This window comes from Diadema setosum, chromosome 15, assembly GCF_964275005.1.
Source record: "Diadema setosum chromosome 15, eeDiaSeto1, whole genome shotgun sequence".
NCBI lineage: Eukaryota > Metazoa > Echinodermata > Echinoidea > Diadematoida > Diadematidae > Diadema > Diadema setosum.
In genome coordinates, this window is record NC_092699.1 from 25,429,564 (window position 1) to 25,454,592 (window position 25,029).

General features: G+C 39.3%; 1 protein-coding gene across 1 annotated transcript in view; it reads left to right on the forward strand.

Annotated features, from left to right (window-relative positions):
• The window catches only part of LOC140239063 (calsyntenin-1-like), a 130,327-nt gene that overhangs the window by 46,980 nt on the left and 58,318 nt on the right, over nucleotides 1-25,029 (forward strand). Inside the window, 2 exon segments of the mRNA XM_072318959.1 lie at nucleotides 7,646-7,964; nucleotides 9,264-9,472. Coding sequence (XP_072175060.1) covers nucleotides 7,646-7,964; nucleotides 9,264-9,472 — 528 coding nt within the window.

A 25,029-nucleotide genomic window follows, 5' to 3' on the forward strand; every position in this document is an offset into this window, starting at 1 on the left:
CTGCGAAGTTTATGAATGCACTTTCAGTATTCCAAACCACATGATGAATGGATATGCCTGGGACTAATGTAAAGTTACGGAGACTAGAAGTACTGAATGAGGCAAGAAAGATGATATTGACTTGGACTGAAATTACCAGTGTATCTCTGATAGCACCCCTCCCCAATACTAAAAAAGAATCAGAAAATCACATAAAAGCACACACTCTAACTAGAACTGTACCTAGAAAAAACTACCTGAATCTAGGGCTGAATATTTTGTTATACAACTGCTCATACTATATTTATTTGTCCTTAAAATTTTTGATAGTCAAAATTATGTGGACAATATTGACAGTGAAGTACGGTACCATTGTTGATATGAGAACATAAGAGAAGGAAAAGTATTTCATATTTTGGTCATTTATGAAAGTAGGCAAGAGATTGGAATACTTGACATTTAAACTGACTTTCTTCTCTAAACCCCAAGACTGCAAGATGGATAGAATGTTGTCTCTTAGTGGTTGCGAGGGTACATGTATGCGAAGTATTGAAAAAAAAAAATCAGTGTCGTTGTACTTTTCTGAACCCACACTCAAGTTTCGAGTTGAAGAGTTCTAAAGAATGCAGGTTCAAAAGAGAAAGAGATTGCAACTCGTGGAGAAATTCACTGTTAGAGGATACTTAAAGGGATGGTATAGTATTGGTGGAGATGAGAATTTGGCTTTTAACTTTTTGTGAGATACCAAGAAAACACTTATGAAATAGTACAGAGCTAACTATTAAAGAGGAATTCAAAGTTTATTTGATGAAAATCGGTTTTGGAAGGACTGAAACATCCAAAAACAAAGTCAAACAAAGCGATCGTAATAAAGTGTGGGTTCCACACTTATTAGAAGCGCTCTGTTTTGGATATCTCGGCTATTTCAAAACCAATTTTCATCAAATAAACATTGAATTCCTCATGGAATTACATGCTCTTTCATATTTCATAAGAGGTTTCTCATTATCTCACCAAAAAAAATGTTAGAAACCTGAAATTAGGTCTCAACCAGAACTGTACAATCCCTTTAACAACAGTATCTGTGCTATATTCGAATCGCCAGCCACCTTATCGCACATTTATCATGATAGCCTTCTGACTAATCAAGCTTTCCTCTTTATTCTAATTCAGACCACTCCGTGACTGAAGCTGAAATGTTTGGCAATGGTACCAAATTAAGCGTCGCGGCTGTAAATGTTTCCTGACAAACTGCGGCATGCCTGCATGCGTGTGATAAACCTTGGCTGTCTAATTACCTTTTTTTCCCCCCAACGTTAATATACAGGTGCACATTACGGGCTACTGAAATTATCCCTTGCGTCAGAGAGAAACCTCAAAACAAAATCCTTGAATCTATTATGCATTGAGAGAATATGGACATTCCTTGTATAATTCAAGTGAAGGAGACTAATGCATGTACTGTACATACAGAAACTTTGGAAAATTTTGATTGTAAGGTCTTTCTAGCAGGGGCAAGAAGTATGAGGTGTGATGAACTTTCACTCTAGCCTGATGTAGACTATGGGAAGTAGGAGTCCTGTGATCTCAAAAAGGACATTGACAGTTTTACTTCCGAGTGAGAAATCTTTGGAGGATTTAACTTTGGAATCATGTTGAATGAGACAAAAAAGCCTTGTGTGTGTCAGAAAATTATTGACAATTGGCAAAACTGATAATTCTTAGCCCATTTCCTTGTGAATGTATGACTTTTTGCAGATACTGGCGGTCCGATACTGTAATTGCCGATTCCATTTCTTTGTTCTATTTTGTTTTTAAGTAATGCAGACTCTTACTTTCCCAGCAGCCTAGTGCTTTGTTTTGTTAACTGTCGCTGACTTAAGACGGTAAATGTAGACTGTTTGATTGGCCATTGTCGTCATGCAGAGTCTCTGTTAGTTTTAAGAACAGTAGGTGACCAAGTGGCCACCAAAACCGCCAGAAAACGCCGCTGGCATGCGTCCCAAATTTCATCTATTTCCTCGGCAGGGTTCCGCGCATAATTAAACTGCGGAGCTGGACGTTTGTCTTCCGAGCTGCGGGTGTTGTTTGTGCGGCCAGTAACAATCTCTCTGAAAGTTGTCTGGATCGATTTCGCAGCAAGGAAACTGTGCACACCCCGCAAGAAATGCAATTATGTATTTGTTTCATCCTGTAGCCAAATATTCAGCTCCTATTTGTTTGTAGCCAGCATGCAGTATATCTGGCCCAGACTCCATTTTGTTTGTTTTTTCTCCTGCTCTACATTGAGCTATAAAAAATGGATCATGCAAGACACAGCTGGACAAATATTCCCACAGTACATTCAAAATCCATTCACTTTAGATTTCATGTTTCAAACATTTTTATTGCTTTTATTTTATATTCTCTTGATTGTTCTTTTCATACATATATATTTTTTCATTCAATCCCTTTGGAATAGATAGGACTTAGCCAAATCTATAAAAAAAAACATAACTGTACACACAAATAGGTTGGCTAAAAAAAAAATCACTATGTTTGTCATATCATTATGTGTACAGGTATAAATGCAGTTCTTTCTCTTATAGTATAGATTTACATAATAATAACAATAATAAACCATTTTTATAGAGCGCAAATTACATTCAAGTCTCTAAGCGCTTGTCTAATTTTATTTGTTCTTATGTCTAATTTTATTTGTTCTTTGAATGCTTTGTAGTCATATTGCACTCAGTGTTGAGTGTATCTGTTACAATATTACTTATTTTTCAGGAGATTTAAGTGGCAATCCTTCAGAGTCAAGACCACTTGCAAAGAGAAATGAAATATCTGGGCTACAAAATGTGGGTTACAGACACAAACCTGAGGCGGTGTATACGTACCTTTGCTGTAGTGTGATAGAATAGTCAATATTCCTGGGTTTTCAATGGATATTATGATCAATTTGACCTTTTTGGTCCCAGCATGATATTCAGTAGCATCACATTGATATTTCAAGACTTGCATGAAGAAGATAGAGTTGCTGACGTATAGAGGAAGGTGGGGGGGGGGGGGGGGAGATACCTTGTGCCGATCTGATTTCTGGAGCTCCCCTTGTCCCTAAAAGAATAACATTCTCTGACATTTGACTCTGTGGAGGAGGAGGAGGAGGAGGGGAGAAAATGAGGAGAAATTCGGCAAAATATGTGTTTATATTTCAGACGCACACCGTGGCTAGTTTGCTGGTTTGTGGGTGAAGAATGAGATAGGTGATAACCTTTGGACTGAATTCGCATAGGGCTGAAGCTTATCTGACAGTAAACCGTAGTCTGCTCATCCCAGACCCAGTTCAATTGTGGAAAACACCGGACTCTATCTCAGGAAATAATTCTACTTGATCCTACTGAGTCATTCGTGCAACTGTGAATCAAGAGACAAAAGCTAGAAATGGCCAACCTGCTAGTTTATCAAGAGTTAATTTTGCATTTTTTTCCTTTTTTTTTTTTGCCCTACCTGCTGGTTTATCAACAGTTAATTTTGCCTTTTTTTTTCAAGAAAATGAAATGATCATGAAACAAGATGTGAAAAATGTGGTAGATATAGATCTAGATAGAGACAAATATAGAAATAGATTGAAAGAGAAAAAAGTAAAAAAAAAAAGGAAAGAGAAAAGCTGTAGATGGTATGAGTGGAGTGTAAGTATTATTACATTACATTTGAAAGACATATATTTGCCCCACTGGAATTAGGTATATTAACACAGTGAAACATACATAGCAGCTGTGACTACTATGCAAAAAAATAGACAAAAACAAAAATGAAATTGAGCGAAAGTTGTATTTCCAACCTAGTGACCTTTTTACTGTGGAGTTAAAAAAATGGGGCTATTTGTTTACGTCCATTATTGCTCATAAATTGTAGATATATCTCTCTCTCTTGAGATGAAATAGAAACATCTCTCACAGAGGGAGAGTATCTGTAGGGAGAGATGCTATCTCTTGTGGAAACGGGTCACCGATGGAGCTCATTAGGGTCCTACATTGGGCATCGCCATGGAGATAATTCAATTAGCTTGTTGGCAGGTTGTGGATGCGTGAATGGTTGGTGTGCAGCGTCAATATATTGATTGGGGGGGGGGGGGAATGGAGGAAGAAGTGGTTTCATTAGAATATTGTGTCAACTGGATTGATTGATGATTTAAATTTTTCAAATGAATATTCTCAACTTTCCCTCTGTTAGCATTCTTCGAATATTACCAAGTTTAAGTCTTCAGCAAGCTTTTTTGTGATGTGCATGTTGGTAGCACAATGTTGTGTACATGAGAAGAGCGACCATGAGTATGGGCCCACGAAAACACCGTGCTATAATGGTGCCCAATTTGATTATTTTGCTGGTTTCACCTTAACGGGTAATACATGATTACCAATTTGCATCCAAACAAGGCTTAATGCTCTCTGAATTTATGAAACCTGCTCGCCGAAGATAACATAGCCTGTAATACCGGATGACCCAAGACCTATCTATAAAGATGTTGTAACATGCCTCCCGCTTTGACTCAACATTGTGCTGTTGCTGTGAGAAGAATGGCAAGGTGAAAGCGATTGCTACAGAAATCAACATGAATTAGCAACAACCAAGAAATATCCATTTGCACCTATTTAAAGCCACCTGTGTATAGAAGCAAAACATCAGCCCCACCAAAAAAAACAACAACAACAACAACAACAACACTGGCAAGGCATTGCCACTACTGATAGGGGGCCATACACTGTATCTGTTTCATGATAATGAAAACAAAAAATTGAGCAGCATTGATTCATGGATATTGAAGGACGAGGACAGACAGGTCGTGCAGAATGGCAAAAGAAGATGTCCTCCATCATTTCTGCCTCCCGACCTTGCGCATGAGGCCTCTACTTCTGCAATGACGTGCCGCCTGTTTATACTGTGTATGTGTGGCCGGCCATATAGACGTTCTTTGCCGATGCTAAGCAGTGCATCTCCCTACGCCCCGACCGTAACGACCGCGGCAGGTTGTTCCATTAGCAGGGGGAGGTCATCCACGCAACAAGAGAGGGAGAGAGAGGGTGAGAGATACTGGATGATGAGTCATCTTCCGTGCATGCATCCACGGCAACGGAGGAGAGAGCTGGAGGAGAGAGAGGGGAGGAGGACGGGAAGGGAGGGAGAAAAGGTAGAAAGATGAGATGAGAGTGGGACTGATTCATGTGTAGACTTGCTCTCACAGGCTTTTCGTTGGGGAGACCATTTCAGTGGGCAGCTCATGACAGGTGGGTGCTGATGCAGACAAACAAGCAACAGCCCAGAAAGGAGGCTAAGACGGTCAAAAGTGCAGAGGTCAAAAGCTCTGAGTCATGCACATATGTGATTTCCATATCTATTGTTTGTGTATTTATTGCTGCTCCAAGTGATGGATTCTGATATATGTGACAGTTAGAGTTTATATGGTGGTTTTATTGAATACACAACTGTAATAGAACTTACTAGGATTGTACCAAAAAGTATTGAAATGAAAATTGTAAGAGGAAGGGAAAGAGAAAGATTGAGAAAAGAAGAGAAGAAAATAGAAATCTATTATCTGCAAAAATGTGCCTTTTGTTATGTATATTAGGGGATATTGAGTGGTAAAGTGTATTAATTTGACACATTAAAAAAATTATGAGCTGTATATTCTCAAAAATGAATGAGTATTAAGTGCTGAAATAGATATGATCTAATTTGAGTATCAGATTCGAAGTGCAGTTATGGTTGTCTTGTCTTGTGTTTATGAGAAAGAAATCAGAATACAATATTGATTAAGTATTAAAGTGTAAAGAGAACCTTCCTAGAGATCCTTCCGTGTGAGGCGGAAAAGCATTATTTTTTGTCCTTTATTTTATTGGACAGACAATTGTGATGGCAGTGATATTCTCCTTGAGGTAAAATTGAATTATCTTGGAAAGGCACTCTGTGGTGGTGTGGGCATAGGTGATTAGATTACAGAACTGTGAGGTAATTTTCGTTTGGAAACGTGAACTCCGCGGGGACAGCATATTACCTAACGCTGTCTTGGTCTGCGCTGCAGCTATTTGAGCGTACATCGTTAGTCATACGATCTCATCGACTGGGGGGGGGGGGGACGTTGGGTGGGTGATGGTTTACTAGAGAATTGCATCAAGAGTGTGAAATGGCGTTGTGTGTGTGTTTGTGTGTGTGTGCTGAGTCCATACTATATCGGAGCTGTACACAGGCGCCAACCAGGGAGAGGGGATGTACATTGCCTCTGTGCAGTGTGAATTCAAGTCTAGGTGTAGAAGTCTTGTTTCATATGTGTATGTTTCCATGATTTATTTTTGTGTGTTGGTTTGTTTGATGTGCATTTCTATGAAATATTTTGTTCTCTCGCCTGTTTGTGTTTTTATGTTGCTTGTGTGTGCATGTGTGTGTGTGTGCATCTTACAGGTGTATGTGTCTGTAAAACAAATATCGTAAAATGTATGGGTGTGTTGTTTTGAGTCTACGGGAAGAAGCAATACTAATCAAGATGGGCACGTATGTGTGCGGTATAGTTTCGCTTTGATGTTGTAATGTTAACCAGGGAGAGTAGGTGATTCACCATATTTTCATAAGCAGTATGTGTCATAGATCTCGCCCGAAAAAATCAATAAGCCAATCACATTGGGCAGCGTTTCTAAAGGCTGATCGACTCCCACGTAATTCATGGATGTCCAATGCTTGCGTGTAATATCGCGGGGATGAGTAGTTACTAATGGATTTGTTCAATGGAAGACTGTCTTTATTCGCTTCCTGTTGCGCTTTAGAAATGCTCTCTGGTATTACAGAATATCCAGCCATTACTTTGCACATATTTCCATATATGAACAACAAAAAAATATACTTGGTGAACACATATGGACAGAGCGATGCACATTTTTAGAGATATTCAGATATTCACGTACACACCACTGTATACATGTGTATACCCACACCCTCACATGCACAGTTGGTATGGTATGATAATGGGTGAGGTCATTGCTTATCATAAAAAGCTTGATGTAGGAGTATGAACTGTGTAAGCTCAATTTTAGCATCTTGTAATTGATACAAACTTTACTACATAATATCTAATACAGTCAATGTGAATTGTAGACCAAGTAGAACAGAAAGTGTGAGAAGAAAGTGGTTGTTTTGCATTCATTGTTCAGACAGGCATTTGTGAATTTGCTAAGTATAGATGAGGAGATCAAAATTGATGGCGGTGACGTCAGTGTGTGTGTGTGGGCATGTTTGGATATGGTCAGACAGCAGTAATGAATGGAATACATGCTGTACTTTCCCCTGTTTGCAATTGTTTCATTGTGAATATGATTTCTATGTAATTGAAAGAGACTTGAATGAAGCAACAAAATAAAAATTTGTGTTAATGCGTGTTTGAATCTGTGTGTATGTTTTGAATAATCTCAGAATGTATTTGTTGAGATGACTGCCTTTTCATATTAGTCATACAATTATTTTATGCATCCCTCTTTTAATGCAAATTAGCTCCAAGCATATATGACAGAACAATGAAAGGAGCTCATTAAACGGTAACATTTTGTGTACATTGTAGGGTGTATGGCATGACAACCTCTTTGGCATCTAGATGATTATAACATTTGTTCTTTCTCTCCTTATTTGTTATCCACAGACACATCAAATCATGCACCATTCTGGGAGGAGGAGATCTTCCGAGGAGAGATCAACGAACACGGCAAGCTAGAGATGCTCTCGCCCGCCCTGGTCGCCCATGACATGGACGAGGGCACCAACGGCCGCATCTGCTCCTTCACTATCGAAGAGAGCGTTCCCTTCGTCATCAACGTGGTCGACCAGGCGGCCGGAACGGGGGCCATCCAGGCAGTCAGCGGCGCCATCAACGCGGCCGTGAAGGACTGCGATGAAAATCGCGAGTGGTTATTTCATATTCAGGCCACGGACTGTGGCAAACCCCACCTCTCCTCTCCAAAGTGAGTGTGCTTGTTTTTTGTTTTCTTGTTTATTTTAGTTTTATTTATTCGTTCTCCACCCGTAGCTAGGGCTGATTTTCAGATGTGTCCTTAAAACATACATTCAACATTGAGTCAGTGTAGGTGAAGTACATCATGATGCATAGGATTAAACATGCAAAGTTGACACTAAAATAAAACAAATAGATACAGTGAGGCAAACGTTATGCTACGCTAAGATCAAAATCAAATCTTTGCTATTATGAAACCATTACCAAGCAAACAAACTGTCTTGTCTTTTCAGAGTTAAAAAAAATTAAAAAGAAACAATTGATAAGGGTCTCTGAAAAGATTCTAACCACACAGTATCCATGCCTTGCTATAAACTGTAGGTCCTTTCTATCAGATATTTGTGGAGCATGAATGTGTGTGAATATATATCATACAAAAAGCACTGAGAGTACATGTTTATAGTTTGTGACAGAGGTTTACATCCCATTTCAAGAGAGTAAGTTGAAGAGAAGATATTTTCAGTGACTTATTAAAAAAAGAAAAACAGAACATGCTGATAGGAGAACACTCGGTTGTGATTGGGATTGTGACAGATCGTTTGTTGGATTGAATATGCTATCCACCCGCAGAGTAAAGGAAGTGCACATAGATAAGGAGTTGTGTCTTAGCTCTGAGTGCAGTGATAAGGCTTGAAGACACTGCTTTAGATTGTGATGGCACGATTCAAGAAATTGTCAAACTTTATTTATGACTGAGGTCTACGGTTGAAATAAATACATGACGAGCATTCGGGCTTACAGAAGTCTGAAAGAAGATTTTATTGTCACTTTGAATATTCTGATGAATGGAAAGGATAAAGATGTTAAACATCTTTTGAACTGGTCTATATCCAAATGCAGCTGTCTTATTGGGAGTTTAAGACAAATCTAGTCTCTCAAAGTTTTCTGATTTTTGTAAAGCATTCAATAACCATTTTCAAACAAATTTGTTGGAAGATTCATACTTATATGTATTAAATATCATGTAGGACCATGCAAATTGAGTTTTATGATTTTTTTTTTATAAAGCTTTTTTAACAAAGATGTCAGTCTTCTATTCTTCAAAATATTTCCCCAATCACACAAGTCAGCCCCTCTGCATTAAAAGCCTTTCGTGGTTTATTTCTCCAAATGTATGAGATATCAAAATAGTTTTCGACATGGATTACCATAGCATGCTGATACAGTACATGATGTGTTGGTGTTTCGGAGCAAATCAGTAATCAAGCCATTTCTATATTCTGTTTTGTGTTGTTTCTATTATCGACAGAGCACAAGTACACATAGTTGTAAGAGATCCAAATAATAACAAACCGCGCTTCGTACAAAAATCGTACGAGGCCCGCGTGGAGGAGGGCAGCATGCCGCACAAATTCCTGCAGATTCAGGCGGTCGACGACGACTGCTCGCCGGGCTTCTCCACGATCTGCAGCTACGACATCATGTCACCAGGGATGCCATTCAAAATCGACATCAAAGGTAAAGTGATAAAGTTTTTAATGGTTCTGCTTTTGTGTGTTGTTTGTCTTGTCGACATTGTGATGTGTCAGTGACCTCTGTTCAGGAAATTAAAATCTCGGATGTTGCAGATTACTTTAGCAAGCACATTGAGTTTCATTAAAACATCCAGGTGTGACGGAAGAGAAGCTATCCAAATCTGTCTTATCGTTGCTTTGTCAGCTTGATGTAAATGTCATCAACTGAAACTGGGACACAGCAGGTGTTTTGAGGCAAACTACAAAATGTATGCCACCAAATCCTTCCTTAGGGGAAAGCATCCTGATGTTTCAGAAGAAAGAGGATACGGCTACCCAACAGGCTTTTTATTTGAGCATTTTCTGACGCCTATTTTGACAAAAAGCCCATATACAATTTGCATTTGGTCTGAAACATGTTCCAACAAAAGATTGCCGATTGCATTTCTGACTACATTGGCAATTAGGGGCCTATATCACAAGGTGTGTTTGTGAATAACTTCCCTACCGCTGGGGGGCATTCACGGTGAAAGTGAGGATGGCTGTGTGTCATGGCAGTGGATGGTACTGGTTTCGAGGGGGTCTAATGTTTCCGAAAACATGGTCTCATAGCAGAGGGGACATGAATAGGAAGGAGACCGGTGTTGACTACAGCCTTGTACTGAAAACAAGCTGGTGGTTTATGGATGACTCAGTTTTTAGACCTCAAAGGTGGAAAAACTTTCAGAGTGCAGTGCTGGAGTTGAATGCCTCCTGCATGTTTTCATGAAAGTGGAGACCAGCTTCAAAGTCCCCATCAATTCATGTTTGTTTCTGTCAATTTGGAAGAAATTGTGCGAATCTCAGATAGTCCAGAAATTGGGCAAATCTCAGTTTGCACTTGTATATTTTATTGATGACATACAAATCCAAGTTTTAAAAGATTAGCAGAATTATCACTGCACCTAATGTTGAATTAAGTATTTTTTTGCCCATAATCAGATCAGATGAGGTGGTGTCTAATAGATTGCTAATGGAATTTTTTCAGTCATGAAGGGACCTGCAATGTTGATGCAGCAAGTAGTCATAGAACCAGCAAGATTGGGGCAAAATTTGGCACAGTGGTAGATTAAGTTTAGAGGAGATGCATGATTATGGTACTTAACAATTGTACATTGTATTCCCCCATGGACAAAGCTTTCATGAATGAATGATGCATTCAGTGACGCATGCTCTGCCAGTTTGGGAAGAGAAATAGACCCCCTTCCCTCCCTCCTTCCCTCCCGTGATCGATGGGAGACCAGCGAGGAATCGCCCCCTAATCTTGGTATCGCCACTTGCTCACTCGCTCGCTCGCTCGGATGACGTCCAGCCTGCGTATCTGTTGCTATCATCCCTCGTCTGTTCACCCCGGCGACATTGTAACATCAACGGGGATAACCTGATATCTCTCCTGTCACATCCCTCGAGAGACGGGACCTCGTGTCTGCTGACGCCAGCGATTCATGTTCCATGTAACAAGCTTGTCACTCCGAGACACAAGAAGTAGATACTCAGAGGAGAGAGAGAAGGAAGAACAGAAGAGAGAGTAAGAGAGGGAGAGGTAGATGGATAGGGCGAAAGAGAAAGAAATGGAGGCATTTGTCAACTGCTTCTTCCACTTACTCAAATTGAAGTTCTCAGGACTTGTAGACACCTGTTGTGTTTTGTGTTTGTCTGTGTTTTTTGTTTTGCCTTCTTTTTCGGCATGATCTGATTTTGCCTCCTTATACCAAGAATTGTTTGCCAGTTATTTCCCCTGCAGCTCATGATTCCAGACATGATAATTTGATTTATATCATTCTTAGTATCAGTCATGGCATTTTCAGGTTGTTTTCCTCCGGTCTGTTGAGGATTATGGGTAGTCTTGTCTTCCAATCCTTTGTGGATAATCAAAATGTGAGTGGATTGTGACACACTGTGATGAAATTGTGACTAAAATGTTTACTGGAGGAAGAAGTTCCAGTCCTCAATTATTACTTTTTTAATTTCACTTCATATAAGCTTTCTAGATTTCTGTGCTGTGTTATATAACTCCCAGTCTAATTCCTAGATTATGTTAGCCCGTAAACTGCTCTGCCTAAAAGTTGAATGATTTTTGTTTTGGATAAGTGTTGATGTTGATGATGCCTTTTCCCTCCATTTTGAGCATACTTTGCTCTTTATCTTCCTCATTTGCTGTAATACCATGGAGAGTTTCCATATTTGTGAGTTGTTCATGTTTGCCGTTCGTTTGTTCCAAAGTTCTTTCATGTTATTTTCATGTTGTAAAACATGGAGCTACATTTTTCTTGTTCAGTTGCATCTGCATTGTGTGTTTTTTAGCCTTCATTGTTTTTTATTGAAAGGGTTTTGTTTGATTCATCTGCACTTGCATTTTGTATGGCAAAGACCTGAACCAGATTTCTGAAACGTTGCTCCCTCTTCTACCAAACAATCTATTCACCTTCTGTTTTCTCTAATCGCACACTCCCTCAATTTCTCCAGAGGGTCAACTTAATTTCCAGCCTCTGCAGAAGTAAAACCTCCATTTCCTGTCAGTGCACTCTTAGCCCACGAATCAACAGTGTGATGATGCGTCGTGAGATGGGACGTGAATGGACCCCGCCCCACCCCTTTCCCCGCTCGGCCTGATGACGTACATGTGTATATTTGAGGTGTTAAGGATCATACAGAAATCAGCCCCTTCCCACTTGCGTGGTCGGGGCAGATAACTCTTTTGGAGTCCCAAGTCGCGTAGAGATTATCGCGGTCAAGCCACCGCTTGCGCAAGTTAGAGCAGCTTTTGTCGTTATATACTTGTATATGTGATTGTATATCTGTGCATATGCTGTATTTCAATTTAGCTGGTTTATTTATATGTTCTGAGGCAGTTTGCAGAGGGATGTGAGCTGGTTACCATTTCTTAGTGGTTGAAAGCAGGCTTGCACTGTGTGAGTGATACCACTAGATATGACATATACCAGTCTTGACAACAAGAACTGCCCCTGTGTAGAAGATTGACAGGGCACACATTAGCTTTACACCTAGTGTGACAGGGCCTTAAGGGATGAAAGGATGGAGTATCTTTTTTGGGGGGAAGGGGGAGTTGTCATGTTTATTTTGTGTCTATTCATATTCACCTCATTTGTGAGATTGCAAAAAAAAAAAAAAAAAAACCCAAAACAAGACAAAACAAGACAAACATATTAGAGATGTGAGATTGCCAAAAAAAACCCAAAACCAAACAAGACAAACATATTAGAGTTTCAAAGCATTTGCACAGGAGGTTATATAGGCACAAAAAGAGAAAGTCGCTCGTATCTGACAGCGAAAGCTTCTAAATTTCTAATTGAAGCCAATCTTGCATCATTAGCAGGAAATGAGGAAACATTAGCGCGTCTCATCTACGGGCAACAGCAGTCTGGAACTCTGTTTACGAGAAGGCCGGGGTATTTTTAGGGAAGGGTTGCATAGGGTTTGGAAGAGACTGTTAGGGATTCAATAATTTGATGAGTGGGATGACATGTATCACCGCCTTTCCAGGGCATGCGCTGTCATGGTAAGAAGAAGAAGAAGAAGAAGAAGGTCCCACATCCAGAACCAGACTCCATAATTTTCTCTCTTTTTTTGTGGAGGAGGTTAGCAAAGAAGAGGAGAAATTAGTGGAATAGACTGACCTAGCTTTAGCCTCACTGAAAGGTGTGCCATGGCGGGATAATTTGATTTTATCTCCCCGAGAGCTGTCCAATTTGGGACAATAACGGTCAGTGGAAAGATCATCTCCCCCATTGTATGTCCGTCCTAATGGTATAGAAGATTAGTCTGTGCTCAAGACTGCAGCATGTGTTAATGGATGTTCACAGAAGAAGATGCTCACCAAAATGAATTCGCTAACACATATACATGTTATCAGCATCACTATGTACAAAATGTAGGGCTAGTTATCACTTTGTGTGACAAGACCAATGTTTCTATCTTGACTTTGAAGTGATATGCTTTCATTTTCAACTTGGGATCTAATGCAGATTTGAACTTTGTTTTGTTTTATTGATTAAAAGGTAGTGCCAATGCACAGGTACTTTGAGTTGAAAGTTTAGTATTGAAGGTAAGATTACATCAAATCATTTTGAGACAAGCTGGCTACAACTTCATTCCTGCTGTTTTTTACCATTTAAACACACAATATACCAATATACACCCAGTTCTGTGAACTGAACCTCATTTTGCAGGAAATCACAAATTTTCAGGAAACGTACGTGTGTATCTCCCATGGTAACTACCAATTCGTATGGTGATGGGCAAACTGAATACAATAAAAAATAGCCCATGGTATGGGAGCTAGACTAAGATAAAGCAATTGTTGTGGAAGGAGGAGCATGAAATACTCAACGCAGTCGCCGGCTACTCTGTCGTCATCATAGGATCAGCAGTGAGTGAACCAAAGATCAAGATTTGAAGCGGTAACAGGCGACGTTGTGACACTTTTTCGAGGGTAAGAGAAATCCCTCGCAGCGAGTTCGGGGCGTCTCTTTGCGAGACACCTCTCGGCAGGACACTGAAAGAAAGGTTGAAAACGTTTACCCAATATGTCTCTGAATCACATGATCATATTTACACTCAACAGTCACATGGTTGCTACCATTGAGAGAGATCTAATTAAGGACAAATTGCGAGTTATGCATAGTCTTATACCACCAACCCCTTTGATTTTGTTTCACTCTAATGAATGACAGTGCTATGTACTGACAATATTAGAATTAGGAAGTATTATCCTTACATAGAGTAGCTGCTTGGGCAGTGAACAGCTGAAAATGTTGAAGATATGGAAACAAAGAAGGCAGTAGAAATGTTTGTGGTTGTTGGTGAAACAAGGATCACCAGGACTCTTGGGTAGAAACATGAAGTGTGTCTGAATCAGTATAGACTAGACAGGAACCACTGATTAAGTTATGAATATGATATGAAAGTGGTGCTGCTGTGATGTCGTCAAACAGCCGGAGGGGGTAAATACAGGATTTGGGATGGGGGGGGGGGGGGGGGACCAGAAGCCTCTACTCCAGACTTTTTATTTCTTTTCCCCCTACAAGACATGTTGAAGGGAGAATATGGAAGGAGGGGGGGGGGGGGGGGATTGGTGAAGAAGAACTGTCTGGGACAGCACCAAAACCTGCTGAGCTGGAGGATATCGGTTTGGGACTGACTCTCTGTCTGAGGTCAGGAAAGGGAGAAAGGATACCGGTAAGCTTGGTATTAACCTAACCGTGCTGCTGCGGTTTTTTATAGAGAACATGTAAAAGAAAAAAAGGAGAGAAATATTTATAGCATTGTTTTATAGTTCACACGAAGACAATCTTATGAAGCCAAAAGGGGTTGGGGAGTTTTTTCTCCGTTGTTTTTTTCTTTTTTTTTTCTTTAATAACTCAACAGAGAAATGAGCGTGAAGATTTGGCTTTGTTTGAACCGAGTAAAAGAAGTGATAAAGTTTCATGTGCTTGCTACTGAGGTGTGCACAAAAGCGTATTTCTCCATTGAAACCTTGATGAGTACATTAAAATAAAGCTTTGTTTTTATAAGAAGATGTAAAAATTGAGCCACTTCTCAAACCACAATACCACTATCAACACCCTTGCTTGAAATAGGTTTATCTTCACCAATGTTTTTTGTAAGATCGTTTATTCTATTTCTATTTTAGGAGAACTGTTTATTCTGTTGTTATTTTTGGAGAAGTGCAGTTTTATCCCTTGCCTGCTTGATCAACCATTCAGGTTGAATTGCCACCAGTATCTCTTATGAAATTTGTTTCTTACCACGATTTTATCGTCAGCTTTGACTTCAAATCGTATGCTAACCTCTGAGCTGCATGTATGGACTCTTAAAGGCATTATTTACCATTTGCAGATGAAACAAAAACCCAGCATTACTGCTTCAAAATAGTTCTATAATGTGAATTAGGGATAGAAACAACCAATGTAAAATTTTAAACCAATATAATTGATGTTAAGCATTGCTAAATATACAAAATGTGAACAATAGTTGTAAAAAAATGTTTCCAGACTATAAAACTGTCTACAGTTATGGTTTAATGAGAAAAATAGTGATATCTCCAAGTATATTTTAGGCTCTATTGCAAAAGTTTTATATGGTAGGATGTTTTGTGATACAACTGACCTACACCTATGCATCAAAAGTAATATCTTGAACATTTTTTAAATCAGTGCTCCCAAAGGTAAACATGACCTTTAACTGGTATATGGGCACCATTGTCTCTGCTCTGTGCCATATAGATTCTGTTATGTGTGCCTCCATGTTCATACATGTTTTGAAGAGCATAAAGAATGATGTCATTGAGCAGGGAAACAGCTGGCAAAACTCTCTGTGACGCGAGTCGAAAACAATTTGAGCCTGCCGTGAAATATCTTCGGCTAGCATCACATGCTAGAATTTTCCTGGCTGGGGATAGACATGAATACACTCTTAGACTGCTTGTTTTGAAGTAAACAAACCATAAATTGAATTTTTGTTAAAGTTTTGTTTTCTTTAGTTTGTGTTTTTCAGAAAGAGAGATGGTCATAAAAGAGTCCCAAATAGTGTTGTAACCATCGAAAGTCTCAGCAGCTAAGAAAATTCTCCCTTTTTACTGACTGTGTGCATGCTTGTTTTGGGTTGTTTTCTTTAATACTTGATTCCTTTCAGGAAGAAATACAGGTCATCCTTTCCAATTTCACTCTTTGCAACTTCACTCTTTAACTCCATTCTGTATAATTTATGATAAAATGTAGTTTGAATAACTGTGGTATGCAAAATTGCTGATATCATTTCAAATCAATTATCAGATTCTTATGTTAGATCCTACTCTAGATCTTGTGGAGTCCCACATGTATGTTATCATGTTTTACAAAACACAGAAAATTAAAAGTGCATCTAGAGTCCATGTTGCAAAATATTTGTTACTTTCATGATTGGATTGTGTAAACAAGATAAGTTTCATATCACAGGGGCTGCCCTAATGGAGATTCACTGTCTAGACTCAGCTGACAACTAGAAGGATGACCCCCCCCCCCCCCCCCCCACACCGTACTGGCCAATATGTCTGGCCCTGGAGGACAGGAGATACAGGCATGAAGTTTACTTCCCCTCCCGCTAGCAATGCCATGTCACAGGACCACGCACATCCTCAGTATTTTTCTTGATCATGGGTACTTTCAGATGGAAGCTAATCATCCATGATGAGAACTTACCCTTTAAACTATGACAACCGTCCACATGATGACTGATCTAAAAAGAATTAACTTTTGAACGAGAATTCGGCTCGATGATTAAACCACAGAGCTGGGAAGAAATAAATTCGCAGGGTTACTGATAACCCCGATAACATGCAATACTGCAGTGTATTGCATGCCTGCATAATCACTGTATTCACATCCTATAGTTTGACTGGAAGCGAGGGGGAATGGAGAGATCACATTAAATTTCCAAACTTTAACATGTTTGGAATGGCTAGCACTGTTTATCAACTAGCTGAAAAAACGAATAGAAAAGTCTATTAAACGTGTATGCCTGTGTTTTTCAGATAGAATCGTTATACGCCACAGTGAGATAGTACTTTTACATTTGGAATTTGTGCTATTGATGTATTAGTACCATTGTTTCTTTTCAGTTATGGTCATGGCACATTACCATAATGTATGTGTACTCAAAGGAACAGATGTTTGGTTGTCATGGAAACATTGGACCTCTCACCTTAATGACCTATGAATCTTGTAGCTGGTTATTGAGGAACAAGCACAAACCATTCCAGTCATGGGCCAGAGAAAATAGCAGCATTTTTGACTTTTGTTAGGCAAAGGAATATTGATATCTTATGAGGAAGCTTTCATCAAAATGAAATGTGATCATTTTTTAATCTTTTTTTTTTTTTTGCATTGCCAATCCACTAGCAAGAGTTATTGGAGATGTCTATGAAGAAGAAATCATCTCATGCCTAGTCTAAGCTCAAGGCCTTGTTGCCTAAATTTCCCATAGTGTTGCATCGTCGACGTTTCTTTGAAATGCTAGGTCTTCAAGGAGTTGAAGCCTCCTTTATGGTGCTTGTCTCGGGTGGGGGTGGGGCTGGGGTTATTTTGCTGGCTTTAATTACATTTTAGGAAGTCGGGGGAATCATCAATGTGTGCTGAAACAGTTTGCCCTTGCTACTTCGGAGAGGAAAGGAAGTCTTGAATTTGATGCTCTAAAAATACTGTGCCGATATTCCTCGGCAAAAGAAACGGGGCGATGGCAATGGATTTTCATCCACATGTCAGAAGTCATGAAGTTGGTCGGGGTTCTCAAAGCTGGGGGGGGGGGGGCGGTTATGGGGAGAACACGTGCATTGTGGGGGCCGAAAGTCTATTGCCACCCAAGATCTATCCATGTGTCGCTTCTCATACTTGCCTACGTGCTTTCATCATTCAAAAAGTGGAGGGCAATTTCAAGCACATATAGTGCCTGGCAATTTTCAAGGTCTTGGTTTCATTTTTGCATTCTATGATATCTTCCATTTGATTCAGGCTTCAGTTTTCTGCCTCCCTAGATGATTGATAGCTGCAAGATTTGAAACAAATGCTCTGTCACAGAAATTTTGAAGATATTGCATGCCGTAGGACCAAAGATTTGCTGTGCAGAGTTGAGGGTGGCCAAATGCACTATAAAACACCACTTGACATTCTAGCTTCTAGCGTTGGCTTCAGATGTTTGTAATTTTAGATATTTCTGCATCTCTGAGCAGTACATGTCCTTTGTATGATATGCCTCTATTAGGCTACACCAACAAGCTGTATTTGCCAGCCATTTGATATTTACCAATTCTATAGGTTTTAACAATACATTTGAGTCTATTTTATGACATTATGTATATTAACACCTCAACAGCCCTTAACTGTTCACACTTACACACTTTAAAAGGGAGTGAGTACGAACAGCTGCTTCTGTACAAATTGAAAATGATTTAACTGCTGAAAAATAAAAAAGCCACACATAGAATTATCTCTGATAGATATTCAAAAAAATAATAAGAAGAAAAGATTGAAATCTTAGATCTTGAAGTCATTTCTAAGTATGGAAAATATGTGTGAGCATCAAAACTGAGCAGTGAAGAAGCCCTGTGCCTGAGTTGTAACCTTTTCTGGTTAAGGCAGATAAAAATGTAAAATAGATCAGGATGTTTAAGCCCGAAATCTCGGTGAGCAATCAGCCGACGTTAATAGCATGCGATGATAGTTTGGCATGATCACATTATCGCAGAGAGTGGCAAATATGTGGGTGGACAAACATGCGCCTACGCAGGGAGTGCAGTAGATCCGCCAGATCTTGTTGTAGTGAATAGAATTGCAAAGCGACACTACTTCACTGCTTGCGGCTGGGAGCCCAGAGGTATGTACGGGCGGTGACGATCTTGACGGTTCACGTGAATCGTCATGGATCACCATTCTATCTCGGTTCTTATGCAGATCCACATCTAGACGTTAGGTTTTCATCTCTCTCTTGGGATTCTTTGAATCATGGGGTGACCATCCAAGAAACACCTGCAGAATTTTGTCGCTAAACTTACTGCCACTTTGATCAATTTCAGCAGAAGATGCTGACTCTCATTTTTTTTTCTGTACATTTTATTGATTTTAGTTTGATTGCTGTCCTCAAAGTAGAACTCCGTGCTAGTTTTGCAACTATAGGCAGCTTGGTATTTAAGTTGTTTGTCTCATGTTTCCTCTGCGTTTAGTTTAACAGCGGCAGCTAAGACTTTTTTCCATACTTTTAGTTCTCTCTTTTGGGTCTGAAACCTTCAGATTTGGCAAGAAGAAGTCACATTTGAATGATATGCCCCATTGGAGCATACGTTTGAGTCAATATACTGTATATCACCTTGACTGTGTAATCAGGGCTAACCAATAAAGACAGGAATTCATTTAGTGTTCTGCCGACCGCAGATTTCCCAGTAGGGTCATTCTGTGTCAATATGTGGGACTGAGGGTTGTTTAAATAAGATCTAAGGTACAATGGAATTGAACTGCACAATGCAATTTCTACAAATATGAATCATTTGATGCTGCTTCAACCACGAGGAATTTGATACATCCTTATCCCTTCTACAACGACCCTCCCCTCCCCCCCCCCCCCAAAAAAAAAAAGAGAGAGAGAGAGAGAGAGAGAGAGATGGAGAGAGGTAGTTGTAAAACTAGTGTAACTCGCACTTACTCTACATGTTAATAGTGGACATTTTATGCAGTTGGTAACACACATTAGGGAACGACTCTGGAGGGGTTACCATGGTTACTGGTTGGGCACCAGATGTACTGAAGTCTAGGAACCTGTTCACATTATTAGGAAAAGAGAACCACTAAGTTGACTTATGTTTGTGCTGTACCTCAGTGGTCAGATTATTTTCTAGAAATGCTGTTTTATGACTTTATTCTTTTTTGCAGTGTCATGGTATGTTTTATGATGGAATGTATTTGGCTCAGAATAGAGCAGTGGCATTTCTAGATACCATCATTTCATTTTGGTGATGAGATTCTTAAACTTATCCTTCATTTGTGGTGGGTTTTTTTGTGTTTTTTTTTTTCTGAGTGTGCACAAGTAATGACTACCTGTACTGATGTTTTGAGGATGTCTGTGGACAGAAGCCTGCGCACAAGACATGAAATTGTTATTCCCTTTTTAGAGCAGAAATGAACAAGGGATTAGGGACTGATGATGGTTTTGAGTTATTACACAATGGCTGGCTATGTCATCATTTTTCCCAATTATAAATTTTTATCCTGGAGAGAGGCAGAGTCTCCCATGTTTGACTAATTTCCATTCGTCTGGGAATCTGGCAGGTGTTGCGCAATTCAAAACATTGATTTTTATTCCCGCTCCTTCGCACGTCAGTACCGGGCTGAGGCGACGAGGCGTGAGATGAAACGAGCTAAGAGTGTGGAGGCGAGGTGCAAATGTGACGACGCCATTGTTTTGTTTTTGCGAATAGGTCGGATGCAATTGGGAATAACTGCCCTGCATCACGCATATTTTCGCAGTCTCACTTAATTGAGTTATTGATGTGTGCCCCAGCCACCTCGATACAAAATTTGATCACCGACAAGTCATGTCCATCTTTGCTAAATTTCTGTGATAAACACCTTGGCTTTGTAGACTATTACGCTCATTAAAATCTGAAAGATGAATTGTATGTATGGTGGTCATTTGAGTGTACTACCAGTAGTTCAAGGTTTTGCCAAATGGACAGCATGTTCACAAAGTTTTGTCTTATTTTTTGCTGACTGGTATCACTAGGCAGATGCAAACTCATGCATCTTTAATACTAGTACTCTAGATATGAAGTGTTACACTTTTTTTTTTTTTAATGAAGTCTTCCTGCATAAAGCCTGTACGATGGTGCCTTCCTGTCCTAAATAGAACTACTGCCAGTTCTTACTAATAGTGCTGTCATATTTGCTTGCTCTTTTTTGGCAAGCCTTTCACCAAAGTTACAAAATATCCTGTTGAACATTGATCGCACAGTTGGTTTTCCACCAAATTATAAATGAGACTAAAAACCTGTTTTGGATACAATGGTGAGAAATTCCCTCATAGCTTCCTGTTATTTTCTGTTGGTTGATGTTGCACTTTCCACAACCTTGAAACATCATTGATTTGGTCATTGGCTCTCAAAACCTTTCAGCATAATTCAATTGTGACAGTTTATTTAAGGAAACTGAGCGAATACTGGCCTTCATCTCTTAATCATGTAAGTTCACTTCTAATTATATATTATCACATGGACTTGCAAATTGGAAGCAGAATGAATACCATGTTCAATGAAAAATATTGAAACACTTACAGGTTTTATTGAAGAAGTACAACAATTTTACTGTGCTAAACATTATTTGTTCAGAACTTTGATTATCAATGCATTGCTAGTCCAGCAGTTTTATCGTATTATGGGTTTGACGTGGAGAAATGTTCAGAGTCCTTTGTTGTGTGATTAGATCAGAAAAGTTGAAAGCTGATAGTATTTCTGCAAATGATTTGCCAACTAAGGTTTTGATATTCCCATTTTTTGATCAGGGAAAAAAATAAAAACACCCCACAAAGAAATTGATCTCAAAAGTGTGCACTTTTATTCTCTCTGAAATGTCCATAAGAGCTTCCTGCTTGTATAGTATTAGGGGAAATATTGTGATTGGCCAAACTATTCTGGGTTTGAACATTCCCACTCTTTATCTTTTGTTTCAGAGTTCAGAAAAAGAAATGTTGCCGTGAGGAGTATTTTTAGATTCCCTGACAAGTGTTCAAATGGTTTCCTGTCAATGCTGTAACAGGAAGAAGCAAGGCATGTGAACAGTTTCATTTTCGCTGTGTTTATTTTGGACTGTACTCTTATACATTTGACGCAGAGGAGGGGTTCCTGTGGGAAAGATGTGCAATGTTACAGAAGTCTTCCTCCCGGCATTGAGAACAGAAATAGATTTCTGTTCCTTGTTTGCTGAGGGTATGAAGGTAATATTGATCATCCCCAAGGCAATGCAGGAGAATTTTGTCTTTTTATGCAACAATGATCCATCTTAATCTTGAAAATTACATTTCATATCCCTGAGCACTGTACATGAGGGAGTATGGTTTACCTCTTTAGGTGTTTCAACTCATTTCAGAATCATACTATTTTATCAGGTTGTTTTCCCCAAACTATGCTTGTACCTAGAACAAGTTGTCTGCATAGGGTTTGTGCATTAATCGGAAATCTTTACCAAAGCTCAACACTCGTACTCTGGCAAAAGCAAGATACATGTACTTCACTTGACAAATTTGTCAGTTTGGAAAAACAAATCTGGAAATGTCCTTCCCAGGGCCCCTGTTCGATTTTGCGCAAAGTTTTACCCCAACTTCTGAATTTGGCATGTGCATTAAGTGATACGCAGTTGTCCACTAGAATCCTGCACTCACCGGTCAGTGGTTTAGAGTGTCCTCACTGACCCTCAAGAAATAGGGATGGCCCCTCTTTGAGTGGAAATTAATGGGCGATGGCTGCGATACGTGATGCTCAGCTACACATGTCATACCATCTGTCTTTTGTAGGTCAGAGTTTTGGGCACGTTCGTAAGGGGTCGATGTAGGTGTGTATGAGGCCTATGGAAGTGACCAGGAGGAGTGACCAAGAAATCCAGCTTCATTTGTTAGATCCATGTAGTATATATTCAGTTCAGTTTGATTTTATATCTGCATTTTTCAATGAAAATCATACACAGTACAATAATAGTACATATATTTGAACAAATCTACCAAAATAAATGTGCAGTATATAAGTCACAGTAATTTTCAAAATATTTGAACAAATTCATTGAAGTAAAAAAAAAATCAATTATAAAATTTAGTCCATTTTGAGAGGGGGAAAATGTGTCGGTCTGTCATCTTAAACAGGTGCTTGATAGTAAATGACAGCCTCAAGAAAACATAAAAGTAATCACAAAGTGGGCTACTTAACATCTTAACATTATATGATTGCATATTGTAGAGAATTGTGCCAAAAGTAGTACAGGTGTAGGCAGTAAAAACTATTTTTGTCCCCCTCCCCCAATCCACATCAAAACTGTATGTGACCTTATTATATTATATGTAAAATGATTTATCTTTGATTTTATCCTCAACATGTCAATTTACAGGCAAGTCTGTTTAGTTACGAAAAAAAAAAATGACTACATCTCGCCAGCCTACTAATTTATTGTGTGGTATCATAAGAAAGTGATATATTTTAAGTGTAAATAGGTGAAATAACTTCAAATTAGCCATGATTTGAAGTGGTTGTTTTGTTACGTTGGAAAGGCATGAGTGAAATTAAGTGACGGTGTTCAGCAGAAAGGCTTTTTGTTTTTTGCACCAAAGCATGATATAATTAGTCTTATTGTGCACTTCAAACTGCAGCTTCTGTTTCCGCACTTGTAGATGAAATAATTATGCAGAGCTGTATTTGCAATAAATATCTTTGCTTGGCAACGTGCACCGGCAAATCGCGCAGAAAGAGAAGGAAACTGCACTCTTGTCTTGGGCATGGGAGTGCTAAGAGCAGCTCTTCAGGCCGTCAATATATCGACTTTCGTCGCTGCCGATTCCCGTGACCTGAATTCGGCGGCGTCCATCTCGCTTTCCTGGTGGCAAGTCCCCACCGTTGCCATGGCGAGAAAGAGAGATGCATGACAGATAAGAAATGACCGCGTCGTTAATGAATAGTGTCAAGATGACTTCTACCGTCTTTGGATCGTTTCATCGGGATTTATTGTGTGTTTGGCAGCTCCTACGGTTTGGAAAGTGCAATGTTACAGAAAAGTGAATGATGGTGATAACCTTGGGAAATTTCAATAAGATTAAACACCAGTTGCATTGTTGAAACCACATGCATAGGCTCTTGCGCTTGACCTATATGTGTATACATATCAATAGATCACCAATTGCATGGACCTATAGATATACCACTTTTTCATTTCATTTCATTTTCATTTTATTGTTTCTGTATGGCACAATATAATCAACTCTGATCACTTTCAGAAATAAACATATGATTCATAATAATTCATGGCTGATTTTGCACATGACAGGTAATCAGATCTTAGTGACAAAGAGCGAAGACATAATGATAATAAACAAAAAGTCAAGGTACCATACAGGAGGATCCCCAGTAAGCCGAGCTTGATATTGGGGCCTCATACACAGATAAATGTGTGTATGGAAGCTGGAAAGTTTACATTATTGCCGCTATAAACTTGAGTACATTTTTCGGTCCAGCAGGACTCTTCTCGTCCACAGGGTAAAATCAGAAACCAAATGTGAACTTCCTTCCGAGTGCCGAGGTTGAATTCCGAATCTTTCAGCCCCAGTGACATCTGTCACGAATACCCTTGCGCCTAATCAAAACACAAGTAACAAATGGCAACCAGAAAAAACATGATGCAGACGATGTAGGATCTGAGAACGGAGTGGTGTTTTGATGGCCGACTAAATTTGCCCGACACGGCCTCCCTGGCATTCTGAGCGAAGTTGTCTAATTGTTACCTCTCCGTCTTGCTGCATATGTTTAAATTGGGAATGTACAATCTGTCGCCCAAGGCACAAGAACATGTCCCGCTTTGTTATAAACCTTTTCTGCACTTTTTTGGGGGTGCCTATCTGGTTTCACTTGTCAAAATTGGTGAAATTTTGTGGGATGGGAATGCTGGCAAAAGAGTTTGTTTGTGTATGTGTTTACAAATTAAAAGCACTTATTTGTAAATTATACAGAAAAAAATAAGATAGGATTTATTCATAAAATTCATAAAATTCATAAAATCATGTTCAAATGTTGACATGTGTGCATCAATATGAATATGTTCATGAGTTGTTCAGTAAACATGCTGAATAACAAGAGTTGGAGGGATGAAATTTAGTGGTGATGCCTCGCACAATTGAGCTTGCCAGTGCTTTGCTTCTTTTTGTCTAAAAATTTCAGTGTGAAATGGTCAGTTCGTGACATTTTCATGCTATTTTGCACACCTGAATGCAAATAGCCTTTTACCAAAT